The sequence below is a fragment of the Rutilus rutilus genome (genome assembly GCF_951802725.1).
Source record: "Rutilus rutilus genome assembly, chromosome: 2".
In the NCBI taxonomy this organism is placed as follows: domain Eukaryota; kingdom Metazoa; phylum Chordata; class Actinopteri; order Cypriniformes; family Leuciscidae; genus Rutilus; species Rutilus rutilus.
Genome location: NC_140210.1, coordinates 47,536,672 through 47,564,666, shown reverse-complemented (window position 1 = coordinate 47,564,666; position 27,995 = coordinate 47,536,672). Strand labels below are relative to the sequence as shown.

The 27,995-nt window shown below is 37.8% G+C and overlaps 1 protein-coding gene across 1 annotated transcript; it reads left to right on the top strand.

Moving 5' to 3' along the window:
- Positions 1–41: 41 nt before the first annotated feature.
- LOC311285806 (complement C3-like) lies at positions 42–27,260 on the top strand. The gene is made up of 41 exons (XM_084401605.1): positions 42–234; positions 534–729; positions 885–1,053; positions 1,159–1,232; positions 1,980–2,068; positions 2,213–2,295; positions 2,880–2,967; positions 3,130–3,232; positions 3,310–3,430; positions 3,977–4,092; positions 4,464–4,610; positions 4,870–5,073; positions 7,928–8,119; positions 9,280–9,432; positions 9,507–9,636; positions 9,712–9,783; positions 9,907–10,101; positions 10,554–10,671; positions 10,829–10,920; positions 11,028–11,167; positions 15,280–15,492; positions 16,645–16,705; positions 16,805–16,891; positions 16,970–17,173; positions 18,400–18,475; positions 18,557–18,716; positions 19,025–19,114; positions 19,191–19,347; positions 20,298–20,461; positions 21,238–21,393; positions 21,516–21,575; positions 21,649–21,739; positions 21,832–21,880; positions 22,018–22,108; positions 22,564–22,653; positions 23,040–23,145; positions 24,107–24,196; positions 24,298–24,378; positions 24,470–24,553; positions 26,405–26,540; positions 26,696–27,260. The coding sequence occupies exons 1-41, from the start codon at positions 167–169 to the stop codon at positions 26,835–26,837; spliced, it is 4,938 nt and encodes a 1,645-aa protein (XP_084257731.1). The 5' UTR covers positions 42–166; the 3' UTR covers positions 26,838–27,260.
- Positions 27,261–27,995: the final 735 nt, after the last annotated feature.

Genomic DNA, 27,995 nt, shown 5'->3' with positions numbered 1-27,995 from the left:
AATAAATCGCTGTGTGCAGTACTTTGAAATCATTATGTAGGATTCAATCACATTATTATTTCCATCAACTTTACCTGCGAGTGTTTTGAGCTGCTAATGGGAGGAGTTTTACATCAGAGCTGCACAAACATGAACACACACACACACACACACACACAGAGACAGAATGGACGTGAAGCTGCTGTGTCTGACTGTTCTTCTCTCCTCACCCCTCCTCACACTGTGTGACCCGCTGTGAGTATTAAACACACCGTTTTAATGAATAGGTTACTTATACTTATTAACAGCCTTTTTCGCTGTGACAACTTGCCCCATTTGACAGCTCTGTGCCATGCTATTGGGGCATGTTGTCACAAATGTTCAATGTATCTTTTTTGTCTGCATAGCGGTGACATTTTAAGCTATCCTTCTATACTGATAATGCATTTCAAAACTATACCTACTGTGCTAAATATTAACTGGAATAAAGTGACAACTGGACCAGTGCCCTTCATGTGTTCAGGATTTACAGCTGTTTAATTTGATCTCCTCAGGTTTGTTCTGTCAGCTCCTAATTTGCTGAGAGTGGGTTCCTCAGAGAACGTGTTTGTGGAGGCTCAGGATTACTCTGGAGGAAACCTGAGCGTGAGGATCTCAGTGAAGAACCACCCAAAGAAGAACCTGGAGATACTGTCCAAACCAGTGACACTGACTGCAGAAAACAATTACCAGATCCTTACAGATATACAGGTGATGCCACTCTGACATACTTTGTCCTTATGTAAGAATATGTGTGTCATTCATCAGAGGGAAAACTTCATATTTAAACAATCTTCTATTTTATTTACAGTCAGTTTGTTTTTATGCATGTTGTAGATCTTTCATTATTATGTACTGCTGTTCAGATTCCCAGTGATAGGGACTATTTCTCTGATGATCCTCTGGAGAAGCAGTATGTGTATCTACAAGCTGAGTTTCCATCTCACACCCTGGAGAAAGTGGTCATGGTCTCATTCCAGTCTGGATATATATTTGTACAGACAGACAAGCCCATCTACACGCCTGCTAGCACAGGTAAGAAACAGCTTCAACATTAGATGCCCCCTTGAATGTCATGATGCAAAGCACAAAATAAACTATTTCTGTAAAAAAAAGAAAGATAAAATATCCTTTCTGCAGTTCAGTACAGGATCTTCTCGCTGACGCCTGGTCTGAAACCACTTGAACATGCTGGAATATCAGTGGAAATCATGGTACTCTTAAAAGAAAATGTTTCTAAAAAATTTATTCATGAACTTTAAAAAGTCATCGTTACAACATAAAATGCAACATAAAACCCTAATGTACGTAACTGATGACAAATAACTGATACGAACCTTTTATTTCAGTGTAAAACCATACAATGTGAAGTGTGACAAGGGATTCCAGGAAGTTACATTTTTTGTTTTTTTACCCACTAATTTATAAGAAGATTTTTTTCTTTTTCACTTCCATAAACTAATGGTTTTTCACCATATATAGTAAGGGAACTTATTGTTAAGCTAAGAGGTTTTTATCACAGCATTTACCCTTAAATGTTTATTGAAAGATTTTAGTGTCATTGTGTTTTGACACTTGTGTTTAGTGTCATCATTATTTACCACAGTTTGTGGAAAAACTTTTTCCTACTAATGTTTTTGTGGTGGTTGTCAGTTTATTATAAAGGTACCAAACATATTTTAGTACTTCAGTTGGTTGGAATATCAACAGGATATCAGATAATCACTGATAATAAAAGTACTGTAAATTTAATAACTAAATTGTTGCTACTGTATTTTTTTTGCTGTAAAGTTCTGGCAACTGCTGGGTTTTTTTTTACGTAAATTTGACTGGTTTTGTTTTTATGGAGCACAATCTGTTCTGGCTGTTGATAATTAGCTATGATTACAATGAAATATTATAATTAAAATGAAATAAAATTATATAGAATTATTAATCTTTTTCTTTTTTTTTTCTTGAAGGATCCTCGAGGCATCACAACTATGAGAGAAACCATATTTCCACAACAAGGGATTAGATCAGGAAAATATGCCGTACCTCAGCCTGCCAGGTGTGTTCATGCTGAAAACTGAGACTTGACGTAACTGGACGCAAGTTAACCGACTGGATTGTCACTCGGTTTGTCTGTAGAGAGGAGAAGGATATTCATTCGCAGGTCTGTAATCATCTGTTTTTGATCTGCTTATATTTGTAGCCCTGGGATCTGGAAGGTGGTCACAAGATTCGCAAACACGCCGCAAAAGAATTACACTGCTGACTTCGAAGTCAAAGAATATGGTAGAAGCTTTATCCATATTTATTATATTTTTGTTGTTTATAACAAATTACATACTGCATATACAGTTGGACCGAAAACATCTGAAAATACACACATTTCATTTCATTTCATTTGCTATTATTATTTAATAGATCATCAACATATGAATTTGATAATATCTTTGTATTTGGCAAGTGTCTCTTTTGCTTTAATGACAGCAGCACTTGATCAGTGTTACTTTAGTAGTAGTGTAGTATTTATAAATAGTTTGAATTAGCTTTCATTTTCATTTTACAGTAGGTTAAGTTTTAGTAATTTTGTAATGTGCCATTTAGCTTTATATTTATTTCAGTTTTAGTTCAACTTTAAGTTTTTCATCTAATTTCATCAGCTTTATTTTAGTCACCGAAAATGCTTTTAAAAGTTTTAGTTTTAGTTAACAATGACAACAATGGTACTGGTATATTAATTTTTCAGATATTTCTTATTCCTCTTACATAAACGATTGTGATATGCGTGTGTGATATTTGACTTTTGGAACCGACAGCATGCGCATGATCATCTTTCTAGTGTTCATTATTGTTGTGTGGATTTATTGTTATAGTGCTTCCCACTTATGAAGTCACATTATCACCCAGTCAGTCGTTCTTCTTTGTGAAAGATGCTAGTTTGACGGTTAGCATTGAAGCCAGGTAAGGCTTTATCTCTTGATCTACTATGTTTTATCATTCTCTCCAAGCATTGATATACATTTCATTTCATATTCTCCCACATTTGCTGTGTTTACTCCATAAAGTTGTACACTTACCAAAGCACTTCAATCCTAATATCACACATGAAGTCTGTTTGTCTAGGTACTTGCATGGAAACAACGTGAACGGACACGCGTTTGTGGTGTTTGGTGTCATGGAAGTTGAGAGGAAAACTAGTATTCCTTCCTCACTTCAAAGAGTTCAGGTGAGCTTCCCAGATGAAAAAACACCTGACGTATTAAAGTGATGCAGCCAAAGTGATGGCTTTTACATAAAACACAGATATCAGATGGAGAAGGTACTGCCAAGCTGACAAAGGAGACGATACTTCAGACCTTCCCAGACATCGGCCAACTGGTTGGACGATCAATCTACATTTCAGCCAGTGTTTTAACTGACACTGGTAAGTGTAATTAAAAGTGCAGTGCCAATCTACAGTAATGTATGCATTTATGAGCCATGTCACAACAAAGTAGAGCATGAATTTAGCTCTAAAAAGTGTCATTTTCATATTAGGGCTGTAATGCATTTATTTAGTGTGAATATGTAAAAAATTTAATTAAAAAAAATGCTATTTTAAAATAAACATATATTTTTTACTAAATAATGCAATACACTCTCTGAGCCGTACATAAAATCTGATTGAAAAAAAAATGTCTAATAAATGACTTTTCTGAATGGTGCCCAGCAGAACGCAAGGATCTCAAGATGGGTTTTTCAGAACTACTGCTACTATTTTTAATTTTACACCGAAAAAAAAGTCTTACAAAATGCAGCACTAATGGCGTGAGATGCTGAAAAACAACTCCAGCTGCCAGACTATTGTGTTTAAAAATAAATAAAAAAATAATAATATATATTTTATTATTTTATTTTATATTATATTGATTTTAAATATTATATGATATAATATTATACAATTTTAGTCACAATTTGGTGTGTGTTTCAGGCAGTGAAATGGTGGAAGCTCAGAGGAAGGGCATTCAGATTGTGACGTCACCGTACACCATCCACTTCGAAAAAACACCACAATTCTTCAAACCTGGGATGCCCTTCAGCATCTCGGTATGAAATATTTCAGTTATTGCAAAAATAATAAGTAGTCTATCTATATTTATAAAGAAATTGGAAAAATACCCTAATGTGGCAAGCTGTTTCTGTAATTCATAATTATGAGGTCAAGCAACTACATCCATTGTCCACCATGTTTTTTTCATCCATTGTCGGCCATGTTTTCATTGTCACGCCTCCAACTCAGAAACTTGGGGATCAAATACAGTCTTGACTTATTTTCTCAACTTGTTATTACGATTTTGTGGTGCCACTCATGTGCTTTGAACTCACACTGTCTATCCGACATTACTTGAACACACCATTAAATGGCGTTTAGAAACAGTCCGTCGGGTTTAGCAAAAACATAATTGATGTTTTCATAGGTTTATCTAACAGACCCTGACAAGATGCCTGCTGAAAATGTGGAAGTGGAGGTCAATCCTGGAGGGGTCAGAGGCCGAACGAGAGCCAATGGCATTGCGAAGCTTACAGTCAATTCTCACGAAGGATCTTCCGCACTAGAGATCACTGTAAGACCTGATGTCGGATTTATTACTGAACTACTGAGCTTGATGTGTCTCAGGCTTACTAAAAAAAACAACCCTTGTGGGTTTTATGTGATTTAAGCTAGTCTTGCTTGTCTTATAGTCTGGCAAAACTTTAACACTAATCAATAGAGACCAGACCTGAACACCAGCTTAGGCTGTTTTAATTAGTCGTTTTTCTTGTCATTTTATGTTTGTTTTTTTAGCTTAGAATAGCATCAAATCATCATCTCTTCACTTCCAGGTACAAACCAAAGATCCAAAATTAGATGACGACCAGCAGGCAGTGAAGAAGATGACGGCTCAGGCCTACAAGACCAAAGGCGGCTCCAACAACTACCTGCACGTCGGCATTGATACTCCAGTGTTTGAGATTGGTGATCAAATGAAAGTCAATCTGAACCTGGGCAGAAGTCCAGGAGTCAGAGATCAAGATTTCACCTACATGGTGAGAGACGGACCTGTTTCAGTCTGTGGCCTAATTGAAATTAATTATCTAGCATCATTATTCTGTTACCACTGCTGCATGCTAGCAAAGTTGCAATGCTGTTTATTAATCGATCTCAAAACAAATGTCACAACGAATAGAGCATGAATTTGCTCTGAAAAGTGCCATCTTATGGAAAGGTGAATTAGAAAAGCATTTAAATATTGTACATATTATATAGACCAACAATCCAAAAATAGCACAAATTGATCAGGTGCCAAAGTCTCAATCAGACAGAATTACAAAATACAAACTATACGTTGAATTCTAAAAGCATTTTCTGTAATGCCCATTCAGTATTCATTGATTAATTGAATAATTAATTGGCACATCAGTTGATAAAAATAAATAAATATTTGTTTACTAGAAGAATAAAATCTACCCCTTACGAAAAAAGAAGTATACTTCAAGTTCATTTTATACTTAAGTAATGTTCAAGTATATTTTTAAGTATACTTTGTGTAGTAAGTATACTAATATCAATGTGTACTTGTAGTAAACTTGTTAAGTGTACTATTTCAATACTGCTTGGGACTAAATTGACCCACTTTTAGTATATAAAAGTATACGTTTAAGTGTACTATAAGTGTAAGAGTAGTAAAATACTTAGTTTACTATTTTAATACAAGTAGTAAATTTTTTAGTTGATGAAAGTACACACTTAAGTGTACTCTCAGTAAACTACTAGTTTAGTAGTTTATAGTCTACTGCAAGGATACTTGTAAGTTTTCTTTAAGTGAACATAACATTATACGTATTGATTACTATATTATTTTTGCACTTGCAGTATACTGCTATGTTCAAATGTAGATATTATTTTTTATACTTGAAAAATACCTTTAACTGTACTTTAATTAAAAAAAAAAATGTATTAGCTTCATGCATTCTTTTTTAATCAACATTTCAATGTCGGTAAGTTTCATAAAGAAAGGCAACATTTTAAACAAAAAAGTTGAGAAAATCACATTTTTGTCAAAGCCTAGTCTTGATCAGATTCAGAACGATGATCAAAACACAGATGGATTAGATCGAGTCCGACTCCCCCAAAGCTTCACGGTCACTTTCTCTTCATGGGTTACGCTTCATTTCATTTGGAAAACATTAAGCAGTTTTGATTTTCAAGCTGTTTAATGTTTGATGATCATGTTATTTTACATTTGACTGAGCAATCTTCTAGCACTTGTTTCAGCTTCTTCCTCTCCTGTGTTTTGATCCGGAGATTCTGTACTAGCAGATGTGTCATATAGCGCTCCCTACCGTATAACAGTGAAAACATGGATAGCTGTCAGTATAAGTCAAGTGCACTTAAGTGTAATTTTAAGTATATTTCTGAGAAGTACATAAAGTATATTTTTGAAAAGTATATAAAATGTAGACTGAAACTACACTTTCTTATTTTTAGTTTAAAAGAATAAACAGGGTTCCCGCGGGGTCTTAAAAAGTCTTAAAAAGTCTAAAATTCTGAACTTTAAATTTAAGGCCTTAAAACGTCTTAAAAACGGCCAGATTTTCATCCGCGGTCTTAAATTTCATTTAGTCAGGTCTTAAAAAGGGTTTACCCTCGTTTATTTCCAGAAACGCTGGCCGCAGAAAGTTATTACAAAGTAGCAAAAAAGTATCGAGTCGTAGCCTACAAAGCGGAGCTCTAGTGCAGGGGTCTTCAACGTCGCTCGCGGCCTGATTGGAGGTCGCTCGCCAAGAGGCAGTTCACATATCGCGTCTTTTGCGCGCTCAAGTTCGTTCAAATGTAGGCGCGCGCCGTGCGGTAAGCGTGCTCATAATTGAAGCGACGCGGCGGCGCTGTCTGAAAGCTCAGTCAACAGGAAGAATGCGAGTGCACCCAGACACTACGGGTGTTTTTCTCTTCTCCGTAAATAAATCTTGTAACAGAGCTACAGCAAGCGTTTTTCGGTGGTGGAAATCCATTAGCTACTAAAACTTCTGTGTCCTTGTGGAGAGCGCAGTGCATGGTTTCATAGCAACGACAGACGCCACGGGAAAATCGGACCGAATTTTACTATTAATAATAAAAGATAAGCTAAAGTGCATTGTAAATGTCAGTAATTTATCTTTTTTGACTCATTCTTTTTATAAAATATTTAAAGTCTGAAATGTGTGAGGTTTATCTTTTTATAAAACCTTTTTTGTCAAACCTTTATTTTAACTTGTACATGTTAGTATATAACATGCAAGACACTTTAAAAATGTTCATTTTTAATGGTATTATTTTAATGTTTATGTAAACAAAAAGTGCATATTGATGCTAATTTTATTTGTTATTTGCTGGTTTTCAACATAAAACATTGTGAATTGATTTCATTGTGTAGTATTAATACTTTTTGAACAGGATTTTGTGATAACCGTGATAATTTTTGTCACTATAATCATGAAATTAAATGTTCATGCCATTTCATCTCTAGATATGATCAACTATGATCAACTAAAATCAACTAATTATGTGTTTTTTACAGTATAATATGCAAAGTACAATTTTCTATAAAAAAATTATATCTGATTCTGTTCTTTTCTATGACACGTTGTTGGGTGTGGAAGGTTACTAATGTGATTTATCTGTAAATTAAATTAATTTTTTTTCAATTACTGAATTCATTGAAATAAATGAATTCTTTGATTTGAATATTTACTTGGTAATGCGTCGTGTAGGTCTTAAATTTCAATCTTTATGGTCTTAAAATGTCTTAAAAAGGTCTTAAATTTGACTTACTGAAACCTGCAAGAACCCTGATAAACTTCTTTTTCGTAAGGGACTGCATGAATGTCAAGGTTAAATGTCAAATTTCCCTCTCATTTACAGATCTTAAGTAAAGGTCAGATTGTTCAAGCGGACAGGTTCAAGAGGAGTGGACAAGCTCTAGTGACTCTGTCTCTACCTGTAACCAGAGACATGGTGCCGTCCTTCCGCTTTGTGGCTTATTACCATGTGGGCTCGTCTGAGGTGGTGTCTGATTCAGTCTGGGTCGACGTGAAGGACACGTGCATGGGAACGGTGGGTCAACCACGTATTATTATAGATCTATTAGACATCAAGAATTGACACTAAGGCCGTGTGTCCACCAAAGCGTTTTTTCACGCGGCTGGCGTATTTTTTCAATTGTTTTCAATGGGAGCGCTGCCTTTTTAAAGGTGCAATGTGTGATATTTCTGAGGATCTATTGACAGAAATGCAATATAAGATCCATAACTATGTTTTCAGTGGTGTATAAAGACCTTACTTAATGAACCGTTATGTTTTTATTACCTTAGAATGAGTCATTTATATGTACATAACCGTGGCCACCCCCTTCTATGAAGGTCGACATATCGTGACGTCATGTTTCTACCGTAGCCGACAGCGAACAGACAGCGCTACAGAGCGCGTTTCATCACTAACTTGAATGAGAAGCAGCAGAAAAAGACGCGGCTTCCTACGTCGGCCACCGTAGCCTCTCATTCGAGTTTGAAATTTCAAGGAAAGGCCGCGAATTATTGACCGGTTGCAATTCGCAAATCTCACCACTAGATGCCGCTAAAAATCACACACTGAACCTTTAAAACGGCATGAGCGTAACGAGGCGCTGAGTTAAAGAATGTTATATGTAGATACTAGTAACACTTTCGCGGATATTCTGTATCATAACAAGCAAAGTGTCTCAACTGAAAAAAACGCAATGCTGGCAAAACGCTCTCAAGCGCCCACAGCTAGGTGTTTTCAGCCGAGCGCCTAGCGTTTTTAGCCTGCTGACGTTGTACAAGCAGAGTGTGGCGGTTGGTCGGTGTGGTATTAGTCCCGCCCCTCCTCCACTGTGATTGGACGGTTGGGTAAAAAGTGACAGTGATGAGCGCTGCGTTTTACCCAAAGTTGAACATTCTTCAACTCTCGGCGACCTGTAAAAAACAGCGCTTCAGCGTGAAAAAAACGCTCAGCGCCTCATTACGCTCATGGGGTTTTAAAAACACAGCGCTCCCATTGAAAACAATTGAAAAAATATGCCAGCCACGTGAAAAAAACGCTTTGGTGGACACACGGCCTAAGCTTCAAAGGTGTCTCGTTTGGATCAGTGGCGTCTGAAGTTCAATTATATCAATGCATGATCAGCAGGAATAGATACTACTAGAGTCCAGTAGATTCTTCCAGTAGAAGTCCTTAGTGTTTCTTGTGTTTCACAGCTGAAGGTTCAGGTGAAGGAGCCTCGACCGATCTACGAGCCAGGAGAAGAGTTCAGCTTGCTGATAACTGGAGATCCTGGAGCTAAAGTTGGGCTGGTGGCGGTGGATAAAGCTGTGCATGGACTGAACCAAAACAGACTCACTCAGATGAAGGTGGAGGTCCTGCATCAACACCTCAACATCGAACGCTTGTGATTGTCTTATAAATGGTCTGTTTGTTGCTTTAGATTTACGACATTGTAGAGAAGCATGACACCGGCTGTACGGCAGGAGGTGGAAGGGACAGTATGGGGGTTTTCAGTGATTCAGGTCTGATGTTTGAGTCACACACTGCAGGAGGAACCGACACCAGAACTGGTATATATAAATAATGTTCTTTCAGTTTTCTAAAGCTGTACAAATCTCTTAGCCTGTTATTTAAACATCCCCTAGTGCCAGAGTGTCCCGCCCCTTCAAAGAGAAGAAGAAGAGCTGAGAGTACTCAGCGGGTCACCACTATACTGGGTGAGAAGCTGGAGCTTTTCTTTCTTACTTGACAGAGAGTAAAGGAAGAAAGGAAATGATTTTGAGAGAGAGGATGAATGAATAGTTCTTCTCCTTCTGTCCTGATTGTCTTTGTCTTCTCAGCTGGTCAGTACTCTGGTGATCTGAGGAAGTGCTGTGTGGATGGCATGAGGGATAATAAACTCGGCTACACCTGTGAACGAAGAGCCATGTACATCGTAGATGGAGAGGAATGTGTCCGGGCCTTCCTGCACTGCTGTAATGACGTGGTGGCTCGTAGTATGGAGGCTGGAGAGGAGGAGATGATTCTGGCTCGGAGTACGTTTTTAAATATTGTTCAGTTGATTGTCAAACTCATGATCTTAACACTGTGTCATGTTTCCACAGGCTAACAAACCCATTTTCTTTACAAGATGCATATAAGATGGCAATAAAATGGTTAATTAATTAAATAATGATTTGGAATAAAACACTGCAGGTCTTGTTGAAGTGATGGTGGTGATGGTATAATCAAAGTTTTTGAGGTCTAATACAAAATGTTTACATGCAACCAAGGTCAAACAGTAAATTCATTTTCTCATAATATTAACTGCAGCATCAGCTCTTTTCTCACAGCTTCTGAAAAAGGATTTGTTCTCTCTAAACCCCTCCTTTCCAAGTTTACAGATTCCCGAAAGAAACACCAGGATTGATGATGGATGAGTAAATGAGTGAAGTGAATTCCTAGTTGCTCACAGTATATATATTTTTTTTTCTGTAAACCTGGACAGGTGAGGACAGCGACCATTATGAGAGTTTTGATGAAATCACATCACGTACACAGTTTCCAGAGAGCTGGCTTTGGACAGAGGTGATTCTGCCGATCTGCCCAGCTAGTAACAAGTTATGGTGAGTTGGACACAAAAAATTCATTTTAAATGAGCAGAAGCGATGGGAAATGGTTTTTCGTTACTAGTTACTTATTATCTTTACATGCACTGTCAACCTTTGTGGGTATTTTCTTTCTTTATCTGTTTTAACCTTTTTCTATTCCCTCCTGTCCCAGTGGAGCAACATCGATCACAAGAGACAGAATCTACCTGAAAGAATCTATCACTACTTGGCAAATCTTCGCTTTTAGCCTGTCAAAATCTCACGGTAAAACTTATGTTAGGATGAAGTACACTTATATAATACACTTTTATCACCTCGTTTTAGACCCGTAGCATCATGCTAATACTCCATTGCTGTCTTTTTCTCCAAAGGCATATGTGTGGCTGATCCATACGAGATGATAGTTTATAAGAGGTTCTTCATTGACCTGAAGGTGCCGTTCTCAGCTGTGCGCAATGAGCAAATACAAATCAGGGCCATCCTTCACAACTACACCAAGAAGAAAATTAGGGTAAACAGTCACAAAGTCATTTTGGTCCTAGATTATCACCCAATGTGGTGTCAGATACAATTAACGTGAGGATAAATGTGCCAATGAGGCAAATTAGACTTGTTTTAATCATGCATTACTTCTGGGAGTCCAAGTTCACAGGTTTTACATACACTGTTAGACCGTACCGGGTTTTTTTACAGTAAAATACTGGCAACACTGTTGCCAGTAATTTACTGTAAAAATGCACTAAAATTCGAGTTAACTAATTACACTTGCAGAAACCGACTGCCTTAAATTGACCAACTGTCATTTAAATGTATTAACTAGAATTTATAAATCATTAACAACGTGAGCAAAGTATTGCTGTGAACTTCTTTCATTTGAAACCACAAAGAAACTTTGGTAAATAAAGAGACTTCCACTGGACCAGCAACTACACAGTCACCGCCTTTTAAATAAAGCAACATGCAGCATATCATCAATGTTTGTAGATCTTCTCCTGGACTGAAGCACAGGCTCTACTCTTCAGCACAACGGTGACCCAAAAAACAAGATTTTACAGTAAACTACTGGCAACAGTGTTGCCAGTATAAACCTGTTTTATAACTTACAGTTTATTACTGTTAAAATACATTTTGTGGGTGTGTCTTTTTATCTTACACTGTTAACCCTTTCAACCCCACAGGAAAATCCACACTACAAAGAGTAAAAGTAACATTGAGACAGTGTTGCAGTGAGATAATTAAGTGAATATGTAAGTGATTGTTGAGCATTAGTGATGAACACCTGCTGTTAGAACAGAAAATAGAGAAACACAAGACCTACAACTGACTTCCAGCCATTACACATTATTACACTTATTATTAACCAGTATGACTTTATTTCTGTCATACATCTACAGAAGTTGTTATTGAGATGTTTAATTGAAAATGTTTGGTTTGAAGTTACCATTATAGAGATCAGTGCTTGCTTTAGTTGGGATGCTGATGCTAAAACATTAGTGTTTCTTTTGCTGCTTGAGCTGTTTTTGTGCACGTCACACTTGCGCACACACAGAGTTAGTGAATGATTGCGGTTATGTTGATTATGATGACAAAATCATCATATAGCCTGTTCATTCACTAAGGAGTTCATTCTCACTCATTCAGAGTTTAATTCTCAATCAAAAGTGTTACATTACCACCACTGTGAAACCACAGCAATACATTACAATGACTCTTTTTTTTTTTAACAGATCATGTATAAACAAACGAAACAGAGCTACACTTTCTTTCAGAAACACAGAGATATCACAAATTAGCACATGAATCTCAACAATGGTGGCAATATTATTTTTATTTTTTTTATTTATGCAGCAGTGCATGCTGGGAGTTTTATACTATCCTGGAACCCAGCATGCATTGCGACATGAAACTTTTGATTATCACCATTGTTGAGATTCATGTGCTGATTGTTGATGTGTGTGTGTGTCTGAGTAAAGCAGGAGTTAAAAATGTTTTACAGCACTATATGATTACGATATTCTTCATTGATTACAGAAATATTGATTTCATGTTGTAGATTCACAGATATATGCTAAATATGAAATACCCAACAATTCAAAGAATATATACAGGAAAGATCAAAGAATCAGACATGTCCAGGATAACTGTGACATCATCACAAATGCCTAAAACACCTGATGATCTTCCTCTTGGCTCTTTCTTGCCATAACAAATGTGTTTTATAAACTCTCTGTTACAGCAGTCAGAGAGAGATGAATGGTCAGAAGTCAAGGGACAAGAGACCAACTAAAGCAAATACTGATCTCCATTATGGTGACAACAAACTTTATTATTAACTAAATCTCTGTTAATTCTCAACAAAAACTTTTGTACATGTATGAAAGAAATAATCGTAAACTGGTTTCACACTCAGTGTTGCTGGAAGTCAATTGTAGTTCTTGTGTTTCTCTTTTTTCTGTTCTCTGTCCTTCAGTGATTCTGCTTATCAGTTTCTCAATTCACTCACTTCTTTTCATTCAAGTGGACTATATTAGTGAACCAATGTAGGGAATAGTGAATGAGGGTATAGGGTGTGATTGGGAAAACAGCCTCTGAGTGTCGACTTTGAGCGCTGTTAATTCACAGTATATTCCTGTAGGCTAGTTTTATTTTCTACGGTATATTACTGTTTTAATGGAAAATGGTATGATATTGTCAGAATCTGGCCTTTTTTTACAGCAAGGGTTAACAGTGTAGTTGTTTGCAAGGACCAGGCTAGCACAGCAAGTGCTAAATCTTCCAAAATTTGAGTGTTTAACAAGTAAACAAGCTATCTTTAACCACAACTATGACACCATTTTATTTTTTAAAGTCCCCCTGTAGTGAAAATCAAGATTTTAATGTTGTTTATATGTCTATGTAGCCTGGGTTTCCCCATACTGCCTTGAGCAGCGCGATTTTATTCACGCTGCAAGGTAGTCTGGCTACCATGGGCTAATTTTTCCCCTGAAATAGGGAACCAATCACAGAACGGGGAGGGAGCAGCAAGACGATGACGAAGTATATGCGACACACCGAAGCAGTTTGTTTATCTATGGATCCAACATGACAGACGTAAAAATATATGCATATTTAGTTTAGCAAGCAAACACATCTACAAAAATATGCCTGTATTTCAAGTTGATAAAATAATTTAAAATCCACATCAGTTTATTGTACGTGCCGACGCGCCACCCCTCCCAGGATCTATAACGTTACCTAGGCTACTTCCACTTTTAAAAATTCATCATAACCGCGCGCGCGATCTGCTTGCAGTCGTCGAGATGGATGCTGAGGAGTTGAAGAAAAGAATAGCTAGTGGAGATTGTAAAGTTGTCGACAATACGTCATCAAAAATCAAGTCCAGTGTGTGGGAGAAATTTGGAGTTATCTGAAGAAAATATTGTAAAAAGCTTTGCTGCAAACATTTTCGTGTTGGATAGCCGCAAATGTGGAACTTCATCCCTGAGGAAGCACGCAGATAACTGGTAACAAAGCCGTTCTATCGAACGGTATTTTTCATATTTAACACTGTTAGTATGTGTGGTGTGCAGGGCGTGTTTGAACCCAAAATTGTCAGATGTAGGCTAGACGAATTGCGTGGCATATAGTGGTGTAGCCGCGTCTGTTCGATTTGTGTGGTAACGTTAGCCATGTTCTTCATGTATCGGCCTTTTGACAGCTTCGGCTGAAGTTGTCCTTGTGTTAATTGTCGTGTAATAACTTCTGTATGACCTGGCAATAAACATTTTTGTAAGTGTCTATAATGTGATAGTCTAAACTGATTTTATTTCGGGTGCGGGTCGGGTGTCGGTTCTATTTTAAGCGGGTCGGTGCAGATTTTTATTAGTGCTGCTGTTGGAAAACGGGTCGGGTGCGGATTTACAAAATCGGACCCGTGCAGGACTCTGGTGTACACATAAATCTCTGACCCATCGTCGTCTTCTTCGTTGAATATCTGTCGCTCTACATACGTCATCTGGTATAATTTGAAACGATTGGCTATAAGCTACGTACAGGCGCATTTGATAGACATTTGTAGCGCCCAATAAACGGCTCTGGGCATTCGTAAACCACGCCTCAAATACGAGAAAATGAACATGTAGTATCCAGACCACGTCTCAAAGAGAAAGTGGTCTGACGTTAGCCAGGCTAATGTCTATGTGGTTTTTTTTATATGCTTTAAGACAAGCCATGTGTACATTCATAAGTCAACACCATTGCTGAGTATTTTCTCCTTAAAACTGCAGTGACCCAAAGGCCGTCTCAAAAACACGGTTTTAAATCGCTGGTCAACGTGTGATCATCAACGAGTGGATCACTGAGCTGCTGTGAGTGAGTGGAGGCGGGGCTTATTTGCATATTCATAGAACCGAGAATACTAAATGAGGCAAGGGTGTAGAGCTATATTCAAGATATTTTAAGTCTTAAGGAAAAAACATTTAAATATGTAATTTTGGTGATCAAAGATGAGTTTTAAGGGATACAATTCTTGACTACAGGGGGACTTAATGGTAAATCTCACACAAAGCACACACATTCAAAACCTTTCACACACAACACTGTAACACATGGGTGCATTTGTCCAACTGTCGGCTTCTCCTTCAGGCTCGGCTTGAGTTCATGGAGACTGAACATATTTGCAGCTCCGCCAGCAGAAAGGGCTCCTACCAAACAGAAGTGGAGGTCGAGTCCATGTCCTCCAGGTCCGTCCCGTATGTGATAATTCCCCTGGAGTTGGGCAATCACTGGATCGATGTGAAGGCAGCAGCGTATGACTCTGTCTACAATGATGGAGTGAGGAAGATCCTGAGGGTGGAGGTGAGTGAACGTCCCGTCTGCCCACTGATAAAATTACAAAGCTGAGCTCTTTTTTTTTGGCATCCCATATGCTAATTTACAGCATTCAAAACAGCGATAACAATTTTACTTTATATTGCTATCATTTATAATTCAGATCCAAAAATGGACTTCGAAAATGGACTATTTCTGAATGTTCCCTGAACATTCAAAACGTCCGTAAAAAAAAAAAAAGTGTCTTGGTTAAAGTATGTGATTATTAAGGAAACTTTATTGTGCAAACATTATGGAAACGTTACTTTTGAGTGTTCTCTAAACATTCTGAAAGAAGTAGTAACGTTAAAACCCTCTGATGCTCTTCGGTAAATTTTACGTTTAGTTTTTTTTTTTACTTTATCGGAGTGGTACGGAAGTTGGTAAAGGTTTTGGCACTTAGTATGTGTAGTAGAGACATGATTTGAAAAGGCTAAATGGTCCTGAAAAAAATAGTCACACTTGTGCTCCCCGCAGTCAAACATGACCACATTGGAAATGAAGGGGAGACGAATTTCATCTAGTGAAAACTTTTGATTCTGCGGCCAAACTAAATCTTACTGAAAGCAATTTTTGAAATATACATTTCATATAAAAAACTTTTTTATTCACTTCAGCAATAATCTGCCAAGTGTCCTCTTTGAAAAGAGATCAAAAGCATTAAAGATTTACGACAGTTTAAGTTTTTCAAGTATGCTCAAAAAGTTAATGAATGAAACTAATGAAGTTAATGAAAAGCGTTAGACCAACGTCAAACTAAAACGTTTCAGAAAAAAAAACCTTCCATGAATGATGTAAACGTCTTTGTACTAACATTTTCAAAACATTATTAAAGACCAGATACGATATCGTTAGCCTCATAGCATAATTGTCATATTTCAATGTTTTTGGAAAACAAGACAAGTTTTGCAGCAGTGGTAGGACAGTAAAGTTAGGCAGATATCACAATTTGGCCAAAAAATGACTTGCTATGAGGCTAACGATATGATAATTGCTTTCATTTCTGAAGTATTTAAGACATATGTATTGTTTGGTTTTAAACACACTTGAAAACCATTCATTTACTGTCATTATAGAAGCTTGATTTCATTATGTGATTCAATCACCCTAAACAGATCAAACCCAATCTCTTTGTTTCAGTCTGAGGGTGTGCTCACTATGATACAGGAGAAAAATGTCGAACTCAATCCTGCTAAGATGGGTGAGTTATTGGTGTCTTTCCTCCAAAATATCCAACAATGCCCCTCTGAAATATCCCAAAATCCCCCTTTTCTTATTTCAATCTGAACCTCTGTGACAGGTGGAGTACAACAAGTGTCTCTCAGGAGTCTCAAACCAGACACTCAGGTCCCCAACACACCCGCTAACACGTACATCACAGTCAAGAGTAAGTAGGAATCTGAACGCTCATTTATTCTGCCTGTCCATCCGCTCATCCAGTCCTGACCGCTGTGTGTTACTCAAGGTCAGGAGTTCAGTAAGATGATCGAGCAGGCCATCAGTGGAGACTTCATGGGGCGGTTTATTGTCCAGCCCCGTGGTAATGGAGAGGAGACTATGATCTACATGACTCTGCCTCTCATTGCCACTCATTATCTGGACAGCACCAAGCAGTGGGAGACTGTTGGCATGAACCGGCGTAATGAAGCCATTAACCATATCAACACAGGTCAGCAGACCACTCTCACTTTTAATCTGATGCATTTCTGAGAGAAACATGATATTTAATGAGTATAAATGAAGGGCGGGGCATAGCTTTATCCTATGGAAGCCTATTTACACATAAAAAACAACAACAAAAAACAAATCATACTCAATTATGACAAAAAAAGTCAGAATTATGTTAAATTATGACTTAAAGTTGAAATAGAGATACATTTTTTTTACAAAATTGTCAATTTATTTAATAATTTCGACTTTACATCTCAAGTGACAGTATGTCATAATTTTGACTTCATCTCATAATTAAGACTTCGTATGTCATTTAGTACTTTTTATGCCATAATGACTGTGCCAATTTCGACTTTTGCTATCAGATTTTTTACTTTTTAGTCATTATGACTGTCATAATTTCAACCTTTGAATTTTAAGTATAACAGTGTCATTATTTTGACCGTCATAATTTCAACTTTTTATGTCAAAGGCGACTTTATAATGTCAGTTTCGCCTTTTTATGGTCATAATTTTTACTTTTTATATCAAATGATGACTCATAATTTCGACTCTCAAATGACTTAGTATCTCACAATTTCAACTTTTCATTCAGAATTATTACTTTGCCATAATTTTGACTTTTCATCTCAAGTATGACTTGGTGTGTCATCATTTTGACTTTTCATCTCAAGTATGTCTTGTCATCATTTTGACTTTTCATCTCATAATTATGACTTGTATGTCATAGTACTTGGTATTTTTATGCCATGACGACTCATAATTTTGACTTTTGTTGTCATAATTTTGACTTTCGAATCTCAAATATGTCATAATTTCCTAATTTTAATGTCAGAATTTGGACTTTTATGTTATAATTATAACTTAGTATATCATAATTTCGACTAGTATGTCATAAGTATGATTCTTTTCAAAAGCATGATTTTTTTCTTATGTGGTGGAAATGGACTTCCATATTGTCCACTAGGAACTGATTGCATCATTGAAAGTGGGTGTTGCACACTAGAATGGAGTCAGGTGATTGGAGGAGAGATACAGTTTCTAATTTATGTAGAATATAAAAAAGGAGTTGGTTGTTGTGTACACACACTGCAGACACACAATAATGTAAAAAAACAACACAAAAACATATAGGTCCCCTTTAATAGATCCCTCAGAATATTCTCTATTATGCTAACAAAAGCTATGAATTCGTAAGTTATTTACTGTATCATTCTTGTCAAGGTTATCAGCGAGAGCTAACTTTCCGTAAACCAGACGGGTCCTTTGCTGCCTCGATGAGCACGACTAGCAGCACATGGTGAGACGAGCGTTCCTGCCATATTTATCTGATCAGTTAGTTACATGTCGTTTCTTACCTCTTCTTTTCTGGTCATTACAGGCTGACGGCATATGTGGCGAAAGTGTTTGCGATGGCCAGCGATCTGATCAGCATAAAGGAGAATGTGATCTGCAGCGCCCTCAAGTGGCTGGCCACAGACAAACAGCTGCCAGACGGCACGTTTAAAGAAGACGCCGCCGTTATACACGAAGAGATGCTTGTAAGTTACATTTGGTGTACATACATGATGTTTCAGAAAATGTTACTTCCTCTGTAATGTTTGAATCTCCAGTGTAGAATATTATTCGTATGAAAATTAAATAAACTAGTGAGAATGTGAATAGTGTGTTCGTTGTCTTAAAGTCCAGAGGATCGGACGTGTCATTAATTTGAATATATAACAGTTTTAAATTATTTGGAGAAAAAGCTCTGAAGGAAGACATCAATATGCAGTAGGCGAACTAGTGTTCTGTTGTTTTCCTGACAATTGTTTGGGCTCTCGTTTATTTGAGTGTATGTTAATTCCAGGGTGACGTACAGGGGAAAGACAGCGACGCCTCTCTAACGGCATTCGTTCTGATTGCCATGCAAGAGGGCAGTAAGATCTGCGCTGAATCGGTAAGTGTGATTCCTGGAAACAAACAGCGCTATGATACGTCGCATCAGTCTCACTGAGTCTCTCTCTAAATACTAGAGTCTTCAGAGCAGTGTAAACAGAGCCGTTAATTACCTGACGCTGAGAGTTCACAGTCTGACCAGCACTTATGCTGTCGCTATGACATCTTACGCTTTGGCCCATGCTGGAAAACTCAATAAAGACATCCTGATGAGTCATTCCAGCCAGAACGAAGGTCAGTAACAACACAGTCAAATCAACAGTGCAGCTACAGCCACAATAAGCATGACATGTGGGAAATGCAAAAATAAATAAATAAACCTGTAAACACCAATGACATTATAAATGACCCCACAGCCTTACATAGGACAAGCGGTATGGAGAATGGATGGATGGACGGACAATAAACTAAAAATGCTAATACAATTCTGAGTAAAGGACTTTTATTTTCAGTTACTCCCTCAATCCTTTAGACTATCAGTGTGTTGCAGGAAGGACCAATCAGCTGTTTGATTGACATGTAAAACAACCAGCCACTGTTCACTTCCTGCATTTTCTGATTAAGTGTCAGTTGTGTTTTTATAACTGCATGGAACAGTTTGTGTTTTGAGTTATTAATGAAGAAAAACGAATACTACAGTAGAAATGTACACGTTACAGTGAGATAAACGATTGATTATGATAAATAAAATAAAAACTATTGATTATTAAAGTCAGCATGAAACAGAATTTACGATAGTCTTTTCTTCCCAATATTGTGATGTACATCCGAGTGAAACGGCTTCAAACAAGAACAAATGTGGGCGGGGCTTGTTTTTGTCCGTGGGGAATTGATTGGATGGTTGTGGTTTGCTATTGGTGGATCTCATGTGATTGACATGTTATTGCCCCGCCCTCAATCATCAGAGAAGAGAAAAGATGCTGCAAGAGGGAGGGGAAGTTATTTTGATTCTAGATTATGAGGAAACATGAATTTAAAAAAAGTTTGCGCACGGATAAATAATTTATAAATACTGCAAAAAAAAAAAAAAAAATCGTAATTTTGATTTCATGGTGACTTGCTAACCTAAACAGAAATGGCAAACAAATTACTAACTGATTTGAAAATAACAAATTGTGACATTTTTTTAAACTATAACAACCCTGTGTCCATGTCAACCTTTTCCATTTGTGTCTTCTAAACAGTCGGTACATTTTGGCAAGTTCCTGGACAGCGTCAGCACTCTCTGGAGGCCACAGGTTATGCGCTTCTCGCACTGGTGAAGGTGAAGGACTTTGAGCGCGCCAGAGCGATCGTATGCTGGCTGAGAGCACAGAGAGCTCACTATGGAGCCAGTGGAACCACACAGGTACAGAGCAGTAACCATAGAAACAAACAGGGAGAGAATAGAGAACTGACTAACACAACACAGGTGAACCAAATTAACTAATGAAGACGGTAAAACTGGGAACAAGGAACGGTGGGAAACTGAACACAATGAACATGAAAAGAAGTCCAAAAACAAACAGACATGTAACAGCATTATACAGACTAAATAAATTGATGAGGTGTTTTATTCATATCAGATACATAATGTGTGGGTATTAGGTCACTATAAAATGTACTCTATCTCCAACTTCGCCGGCCACTTTCATGTATTTCGGGAGAAGTGGATGTTGGAAGATAATATGATCATTATAAAGGTTTGTAATAATAATAATGATAATAAGGTGATACGTTCTAAAATAATGGCCCCCTTAAACTAATTTAAACTTATGTGTGAAAGGTTTAATAAACAGTGCACCATTTTAATGAGCAGTTCATTGATGGTCTTAAACGTGGGTTTTCAAACTTTTCGATGTCATGAACCCCTAAATATGATGTTGCCTTTGCGACGAACCCCTTTCCTAATGTTAAAAATGTATAAGATATCATCTGAAAAATATTTACTTTATTATGTCAACACCCTTTTTTCTACCCAGTTTTAGCGTACGGTAAGATGTGTTAGCCTGAAATGAAGCATATATAAAGTAACTGTCATTAATCTCAAAATTACAGACCAGTCTTCAGAAAGCAGAATAAACTTTATTGTATATCATTTATTTTATTGGTAACACTTCACAATTTTTCTGCCTCGTCTCTTAGGCGAACATCATCGTTTTCCAGGCCGTGGCTGAATATCGTACAGAAGCAAAGAAGCAGGACGTGAATCTGAACATTGAACTCTCTGTGGAGGGAAGAACAACACATAACAGATGGACTTTCACTCGTTCCAACACGCATGTGACGCGATCAGACAAGGTGAACGAACAAATATGAGTGAACAGACATGCACAGTTCGCTTTTCCCCTTCAATTCTTATGCATTTCTCTGATTTCAAATCATGCAACATAATTGAACTATGTAAAATGTTCTCACGACAGGTCAAACTGACACAGAAATTCAACGTCACTGCTCATGGGAACGGGATGGCGACTCTCTCGGTGAGCATTCGTGAGCGCTCGCGACTTCAGTTACATGTTATTTACAAAGATTTACAGCTTGATCTGTCCCCAGGTGTTTTCTCTGTATTATGCCCTGCCTGAAGAGAGAGAGAATGACTGTAATGTGTTTGATCTCAGTGTGAAGATGGTGAAACAGCTTGACGGTAGGATTCATCAGTTCATCTCCATTCATGTCTTCTTCATTTATTAGTGACGTTTAACAGTGTTATATCTTCTCAATCTGCATTGCACGCAGTGTCACATCCAGGAGCCATTGAAAGTTACCTGCTCACCATTGAAACCTAGTGAGTAAAAGTTAATGTAGAGTAAAAGCAGATCCGTCCATCCGTATGTCAGCTGTTAGATTTGCATCTTCAGCTGAATGTGAGCATGAACTGATGGAAAGTTAGATCACGTGCGTCGTTTTAATCCATCTGTGCAGTTTCAAGAACTCAGCGAGAGATGCTGCCATGTCTGTTTTGGATGTTGGCCTGTTAACAGGATTTAAAGTAGATGACACTGATCTTTCAAAGGTAAAAATGATTCAGAAATTGAGTAATACCACATGTCACTTTGTAACGAAACACTACACGCCTATAGACTGAACACATGACACGCACACACACGACGTCACCGTTTTAGTTGTAGTTTACTCAGAGATGATAACAGTATCGTTTTCGAAAATGTGTGTTTTCAGGCCCCCAAAATGCCATTGTCATATAAATGAATGGCCAAAACACACAAAAAAGTTTTCTGTGAAAGCGCTGTCATGTAAACGCCCCCTTAATGGGAACATTAGCAAAAAATTCTAAGCACTTATTTTTGTTAGCTGGGTGCTACCTGAAACTCACTGAGCCACAATCAAACTTCATACATCCACACCTTTATATTATATATAATTCTCGGTTTTGACTGGTAATATTATGGATGTGGTTCTATAATGGATCATTTTCTCAGTGTTTGAACTTTTCTGATTTAATTCCATCAGTTATCTAAAGGGAAAGAGAAGTACATTGAGAGATTTGAGATGAACAATGAGCTTTCAGAGCGTGGATCGCTAATCATCTTCTTGAATAAGGTACTGAAAACGAAACCTTTAACACCAACGAGAGACTCTGAACACCAAACATGTGAACATTAGTAAAATTGCTGTGTAAATTAATGTGTAGCCAGAATGAAATGATGATATGATGTGTATGGTTCCATACATAACATAACACTGTGACATAAACACAGTTTGGCTGAATTAAATTTGATCAATGCAAAATTATATGCATTGAATTTATACACATTAAATTTGTTAATATTTTCTTTATAACATTCACTTGTGTGGTGATACAGTATGACTTGTATGAATCTCTCTTTAAAATGATGGCTGACAAAGTTATTAGGATTTGGATTGCATAAATGCAAAAGTTATTTGTGATCATGAAAGTCATAATAATTGCCAGTGTGTCTCATTAGGTTTCTCATAAAGAGAGGGAAAGGATTGCTTTCAGAATGCACAAGATCAATGAAGTGGGAATGTTGCAGCCCGCCGGTGTTACTGTGTACGAGTACAACGCTCCAGGTGCATGATGTCACATGGACGCTCACACACGATACACATTTTACAGTAAAAACACTGGTAGAAAGTGGAAAAGGCATACTGTATACATATTGCATACACATCATTAAACAGAAGTTGCATTAGTCTTCTTCACTATTGTGACGTATATACCAAAGTGAAACAGCGTCTGGAACAGGATAATATGTGGGGCGAGACTTAATTTTGTCCATAGGCAATTTATTGAATGGTTATGGTTTGCTATTGGTCGATTTCATGTGAGTGACAGGTTGCCCCGCTCTCGTCCCAGTAAACATATCAGAGAAGAGATGACGTTGCAGGAAAAGTTATTCTGATTAAAGATTGAGGCACATGAATTTGAAGGGGACCTATTATGCTTTTTTTTTACATTTAAAATTTTCTTTAGTGTGTAATGTTGCTGTCTGAAAAAGCTCTGCAAAGTTCAAAAGTCCCTCCAGCAGGAGTTCTTCTCTATATCAGTGTCAGTGTTTCTGAACTCCCTGAAACGCCTCCATTGTAATCTTGAGTTTTATTCCGGGAACGAACACGTCACAATATTCCTCATTTAAATAATTCAGAATAAAGGGGCGGGGCCTGGTTGAGTTAGTTAGTTGTGTGTTGGAACTGGCGGTTATGGTAAGGGGCGGTACATTTCCCAAACACTCTTGAAGCGCTCGACCAATCACAACACACTGCTCCAGCCGGCCAATCAGAGCACAGTGTGCTTTTCAGAAGGAGGGGCTTCATAGAGACAGGAACTAAACAGAGCTTTTACTGACAGACTGGGAAGGGAGGAGCTGCAACAATGGAGAATATGGGGAATATGGTGTTTTTTGAACATTCAAGCATTAAAACCTATTCTAGTAGAGCCTAAAAACAAATTTTATTGCAAAAGGCATAATGCTATGATTCCATAAAAAAACAAGAATTGCCAGTTTCATGGTGACTTGAATCTAACACGCAGATGATCGTTGTGTGAAGTTCTTCCATCCTCATAAGAGAGACGGTGCGCTGAATAGACTCTGCCATGAAGACCTGTGCGAGTGTGCCGAAGGTACGTGTGTCTGTGAACTGAATACACACTGTTTGAGTTCATTTGTGAGGCTGGTGTGTGTCTGTGTGCATGTTTGTTGATAAACCTGTCTGTATTTACAGAGAACTGCAGTCTCCAAAGGAAGCATCACATTAAAGAGTCTCAGCGTGCTGATAAGGCCTGTGCGCCTGGAGTTGACTACGGTAAACACGCACAGCTTTCTGCTTTTGTAAATGTGTTTGTCTGTGTGAAGTTTGTCTGGGATTTATATGCTGTTACTCACTTCTCTTATAGTTTATAAAACCAGGGTGGTGGGAAAGCAGCTTTCACTGCAAGCAGACATCTACAACATGACCATTGAACAAGTGCTGAAGGAAGGTATGATGTCTTATGTAGTGCACTGTAATCTGCAGAAAACAAGTCGCGGTGTCATAATCAACCTTTGTGGGGGATTGGAAATAGTTTAAATTCTGAAAGTATGAATGAAGGAATATGCACGAATTTGTAAATGCATCAACTTTTTAAATATTTCTCATATTTTGATCAGTAATTGTATTGATTCAGCCTCTGTTGCCATTAACCTTTTATATTTATAATAACTGAACAGAATGCAAAATGGTTTGGCATGTAAAAACATAAAGAACCTTTGGTAACACTACAATGAGGTTCATTAGTAAACATTAGTTAATGTATTAACTAACATGAACTAACCATGAAAAATACATTTGTTACAGTATATTAATATTTGTTAATGTTAGTTAATAAAAATCCAGCTGTTCATTGTTTGTTCATGTTAGCTCACGGTGCATTAACTAATGTTAACATTTAGGGCCCTATTTTAACGATCTGAAACGCAAGTGTCAAACGCGAAACGCAAGTAACTTTGTGGGCGGATCTCGGATAAATGACTCTTGCGCCCGACGCAAATCTAAAAGGGGTTGGTCTGAAGTAGCTTCATTACTCATAGGTGTGGTTTGGGCGTAACGTGAAATAAACCAATCAGAGCGTCATCTCACATTCCCTTTAAGAGCAGGCGCGCTTGTTCCATGGCGGAATGCTATTATAACAGCGGATTTGCCAGGCACGTGCCAGGAGCGGTTCACAGCTGAGGAGACCAACGTTCTCGTCAGGGCCGTAAAACACAGAGAAGTGACATTGTATGGGGATGGAGAAACCCACCCAAATTAGCTTCGGTTGAACAGGCGTATAATAATTTGGGTAAATGTGTAAGCTAGATTTATGCCTATTTTTTCACATCTTCATGGACACCACAATGATTTCCCTTGTCTGGTAATATTTTTCCTTGTAATTATGTATGGTGTACACACGCTACATTATGGCCAAGCATGCGCCCTTAAAATTAGCCTGACTACATCAGACTTCGTACTTCCGCTCAATTTCAGTTCGCTTCTGTACTCAGTCTGAGATAGCGACCTATCTCCCCGTTTTCCTCCGGCCTCAAAACAGCCGGCCAATCAACGAACAGAGGGCGGGCTGAGAGCCGTGACGTAGACACTGATTGTACCGTGGATGCGTAGATTTACTTCACATAATCTGCAAAAGTCGTTCACAGCCATGTTCACTCCGGTATTTCGCTCGATGGTTGTGTTTGTCCCCCCCCCCCGCGAGAAAGAAAACACTTTTCAGTTATGCCCTTCCAGACTTTGTCTACGAAGCAAAGCGAAATAGCAGAAACAATTCCGCCACTGACTTTAGGCTAGGTTTTTCCTGGTCAGTGGCGGAATTGTTTTCTGAAACTGCAAAATAGCACCAGGGAACGTTTGCGCCGGAACAAGCCGCCTCTTTGCGCTGAACCGCCCCCTGGAGCGCAAGTTCTTTTCCTAATTTACCGACGTGCGTCTGTGGAGGGAAAAGTCCGCTGTGCGTCGGGTGCAAAATAGGAATGAAACATCATTCCTGGAATGAAACGGTGTTCAAAGTCAATTGCGCTGGGTGCAAGATAGGGCCCTTAATGTGTTTTTTTGATGGCACAACTCATCAATCACAATTTTAAGGTCAGTGAAATGATGATGATAATTGTTGAAAATGCTTGTTGATAATGAATTAGCATAGATTCTCTTATGAAAAAATTATTGAATGTAAAGCTTTTAATGAATGCAATGCAGGAAGCAAACAGTCACATGACAAACTTGTTAAATGCCACAAGGCTGTTGTTTTCTTTTACTATAAAATAAATCTACAACACGTTTAAGAGTGTATGGTTTTCAGGGACTGATCCAGCTGTGGAAGGGCAGACCAGGTCTTTCTTGGCTCATCCTTACTGTAGAGGGTTTCTTGAACTTGAAGAAGGCAAAACCTACCTGATCATGGGCCAAACCACATCACTTCCTAGGATTGGTGGAAGGTAGGAGCTCTATGACCATTACGAGGACAATCTCTCTCTCTCTCACTTGTTCGGTCTGAACTCGAGTTCAGTTTCAAACGCTGCAAATTGCGTCATCTATGAGACTAGAGTTGATACACACAGTATGGATCGATCTTGATGTGTTTGTTTTTTAGACTGAGGTACAACCTGGGTGAGCAGACCTGGATTGAATACTGGCCGACACAAGAGGAGGCCCAAACTGAAAAATATAAAGACAAGTACGTCGGCATCGCTGCACTCGCTGACCAGCTCTTCAACTTAGGATGCACAACATAAAGATCCTCATCACGTGTGAAATCTGTGAAGTTTGCTTTATTTTGTGTCTTCTCCAGATTTACTGAAAGAAAGGATCAATGTACTGACATCAACCTTTCTGTAATAGGGAAAACTGGGACAAGGTGTCACACATTTTACATTGAGTTAATTTAACACATTTTACTTTTGTGACAACATGCCCCAATTGCAGGGTATGTGCATTGAATTCACATGAATTATTGTATTGACAAATGTCTTAGTGTTTTAATCTGCAAGCACTGCTATAGTAAAAACGCAGTAGTGTGACGATACTAGACTGTGATGTAGTCATAATGACAGCTTTCCTCATGTGACAACTCGCCCCAGTCTATTTGGATCATTTGTACTTTCTGAAGTTAATTGAGCTTTGAACAATTTAGCCAAATAAAATTAAGTTGTTCTCCATTCTCATCTCTTTGGCTGCAAAAACCAGACATTATGTATTGACCAACACACACACACAACAGCAAAATGCACTGGCTGTGAAAGACAGACCATGCATGATGATAAACGTCTAAACCGCATCAACTTCTGAACTTTCAGACCTTTGAAAAGTAAAATTATGGCACAGTTACATGAGATCAAACAACTTTCAGTATTAATCATAATTTAAATCAGGTTGATGAAGGTGAAAGAAACACGAGTCCTTCAGAGCTATAATATAGGAAAAAAAAAAAGAATATAAAATCGAGCTGCAGGGTTACAAACACTAACAGCAACTTGACATGTTGAGCAATTGTGGTTTTTATTTCATGTTCACTATGAGTTTGCATGTGCAGGCTGATAACGACAGATAACCCGGGTGTTCGATGTTTAACCCTATAAGTTTCCAGTGCACACAGTGGTCCTTTGGGGTTAGTATGGTCTTACAAAAAAATATACATTTTATATATACATATACAAATTATATATAATTTTTTTCACTTACTTTTCATCTATACATTTATGCTCTGGTTTGGGGGATGTGACATACTTTTTTTTTTAACCTATTTACTGCAGAATTCCTCAACTACACCATTAGCATGCATATGAAATATAATTTTTTTAATGAAAAAAATATTTTGTTGTTGTTTGAGGTTTTTTGAACTGTCTTGTTATTGCAATAATGCCACATAAATTTGCAATAATGCCACATAAGTT

Coding starts and splice junctions, on each gene's coding strand:
- LOC311285806 (XM_084401605.1), top strand. CDS start 167: ATGGACGTGAAGCTGCTGTGTCTGACTGTTCTTCTCTCCTCACCCCTC. Junction 3,233..3,309: donor CCTCACTTCAAAGAGTTCAG/GTGAGCTTCCCA, acceptor CATAAAACACAG/ATATCAGATGGAGAAGGTAC. Junction 10,672..10,828: donor CCAGCTAGTAACAAGTTATG/GTGAGTTGGACA, acceptor CTCCTGTCCCAG/TGGAGCAACATCGATCACAA.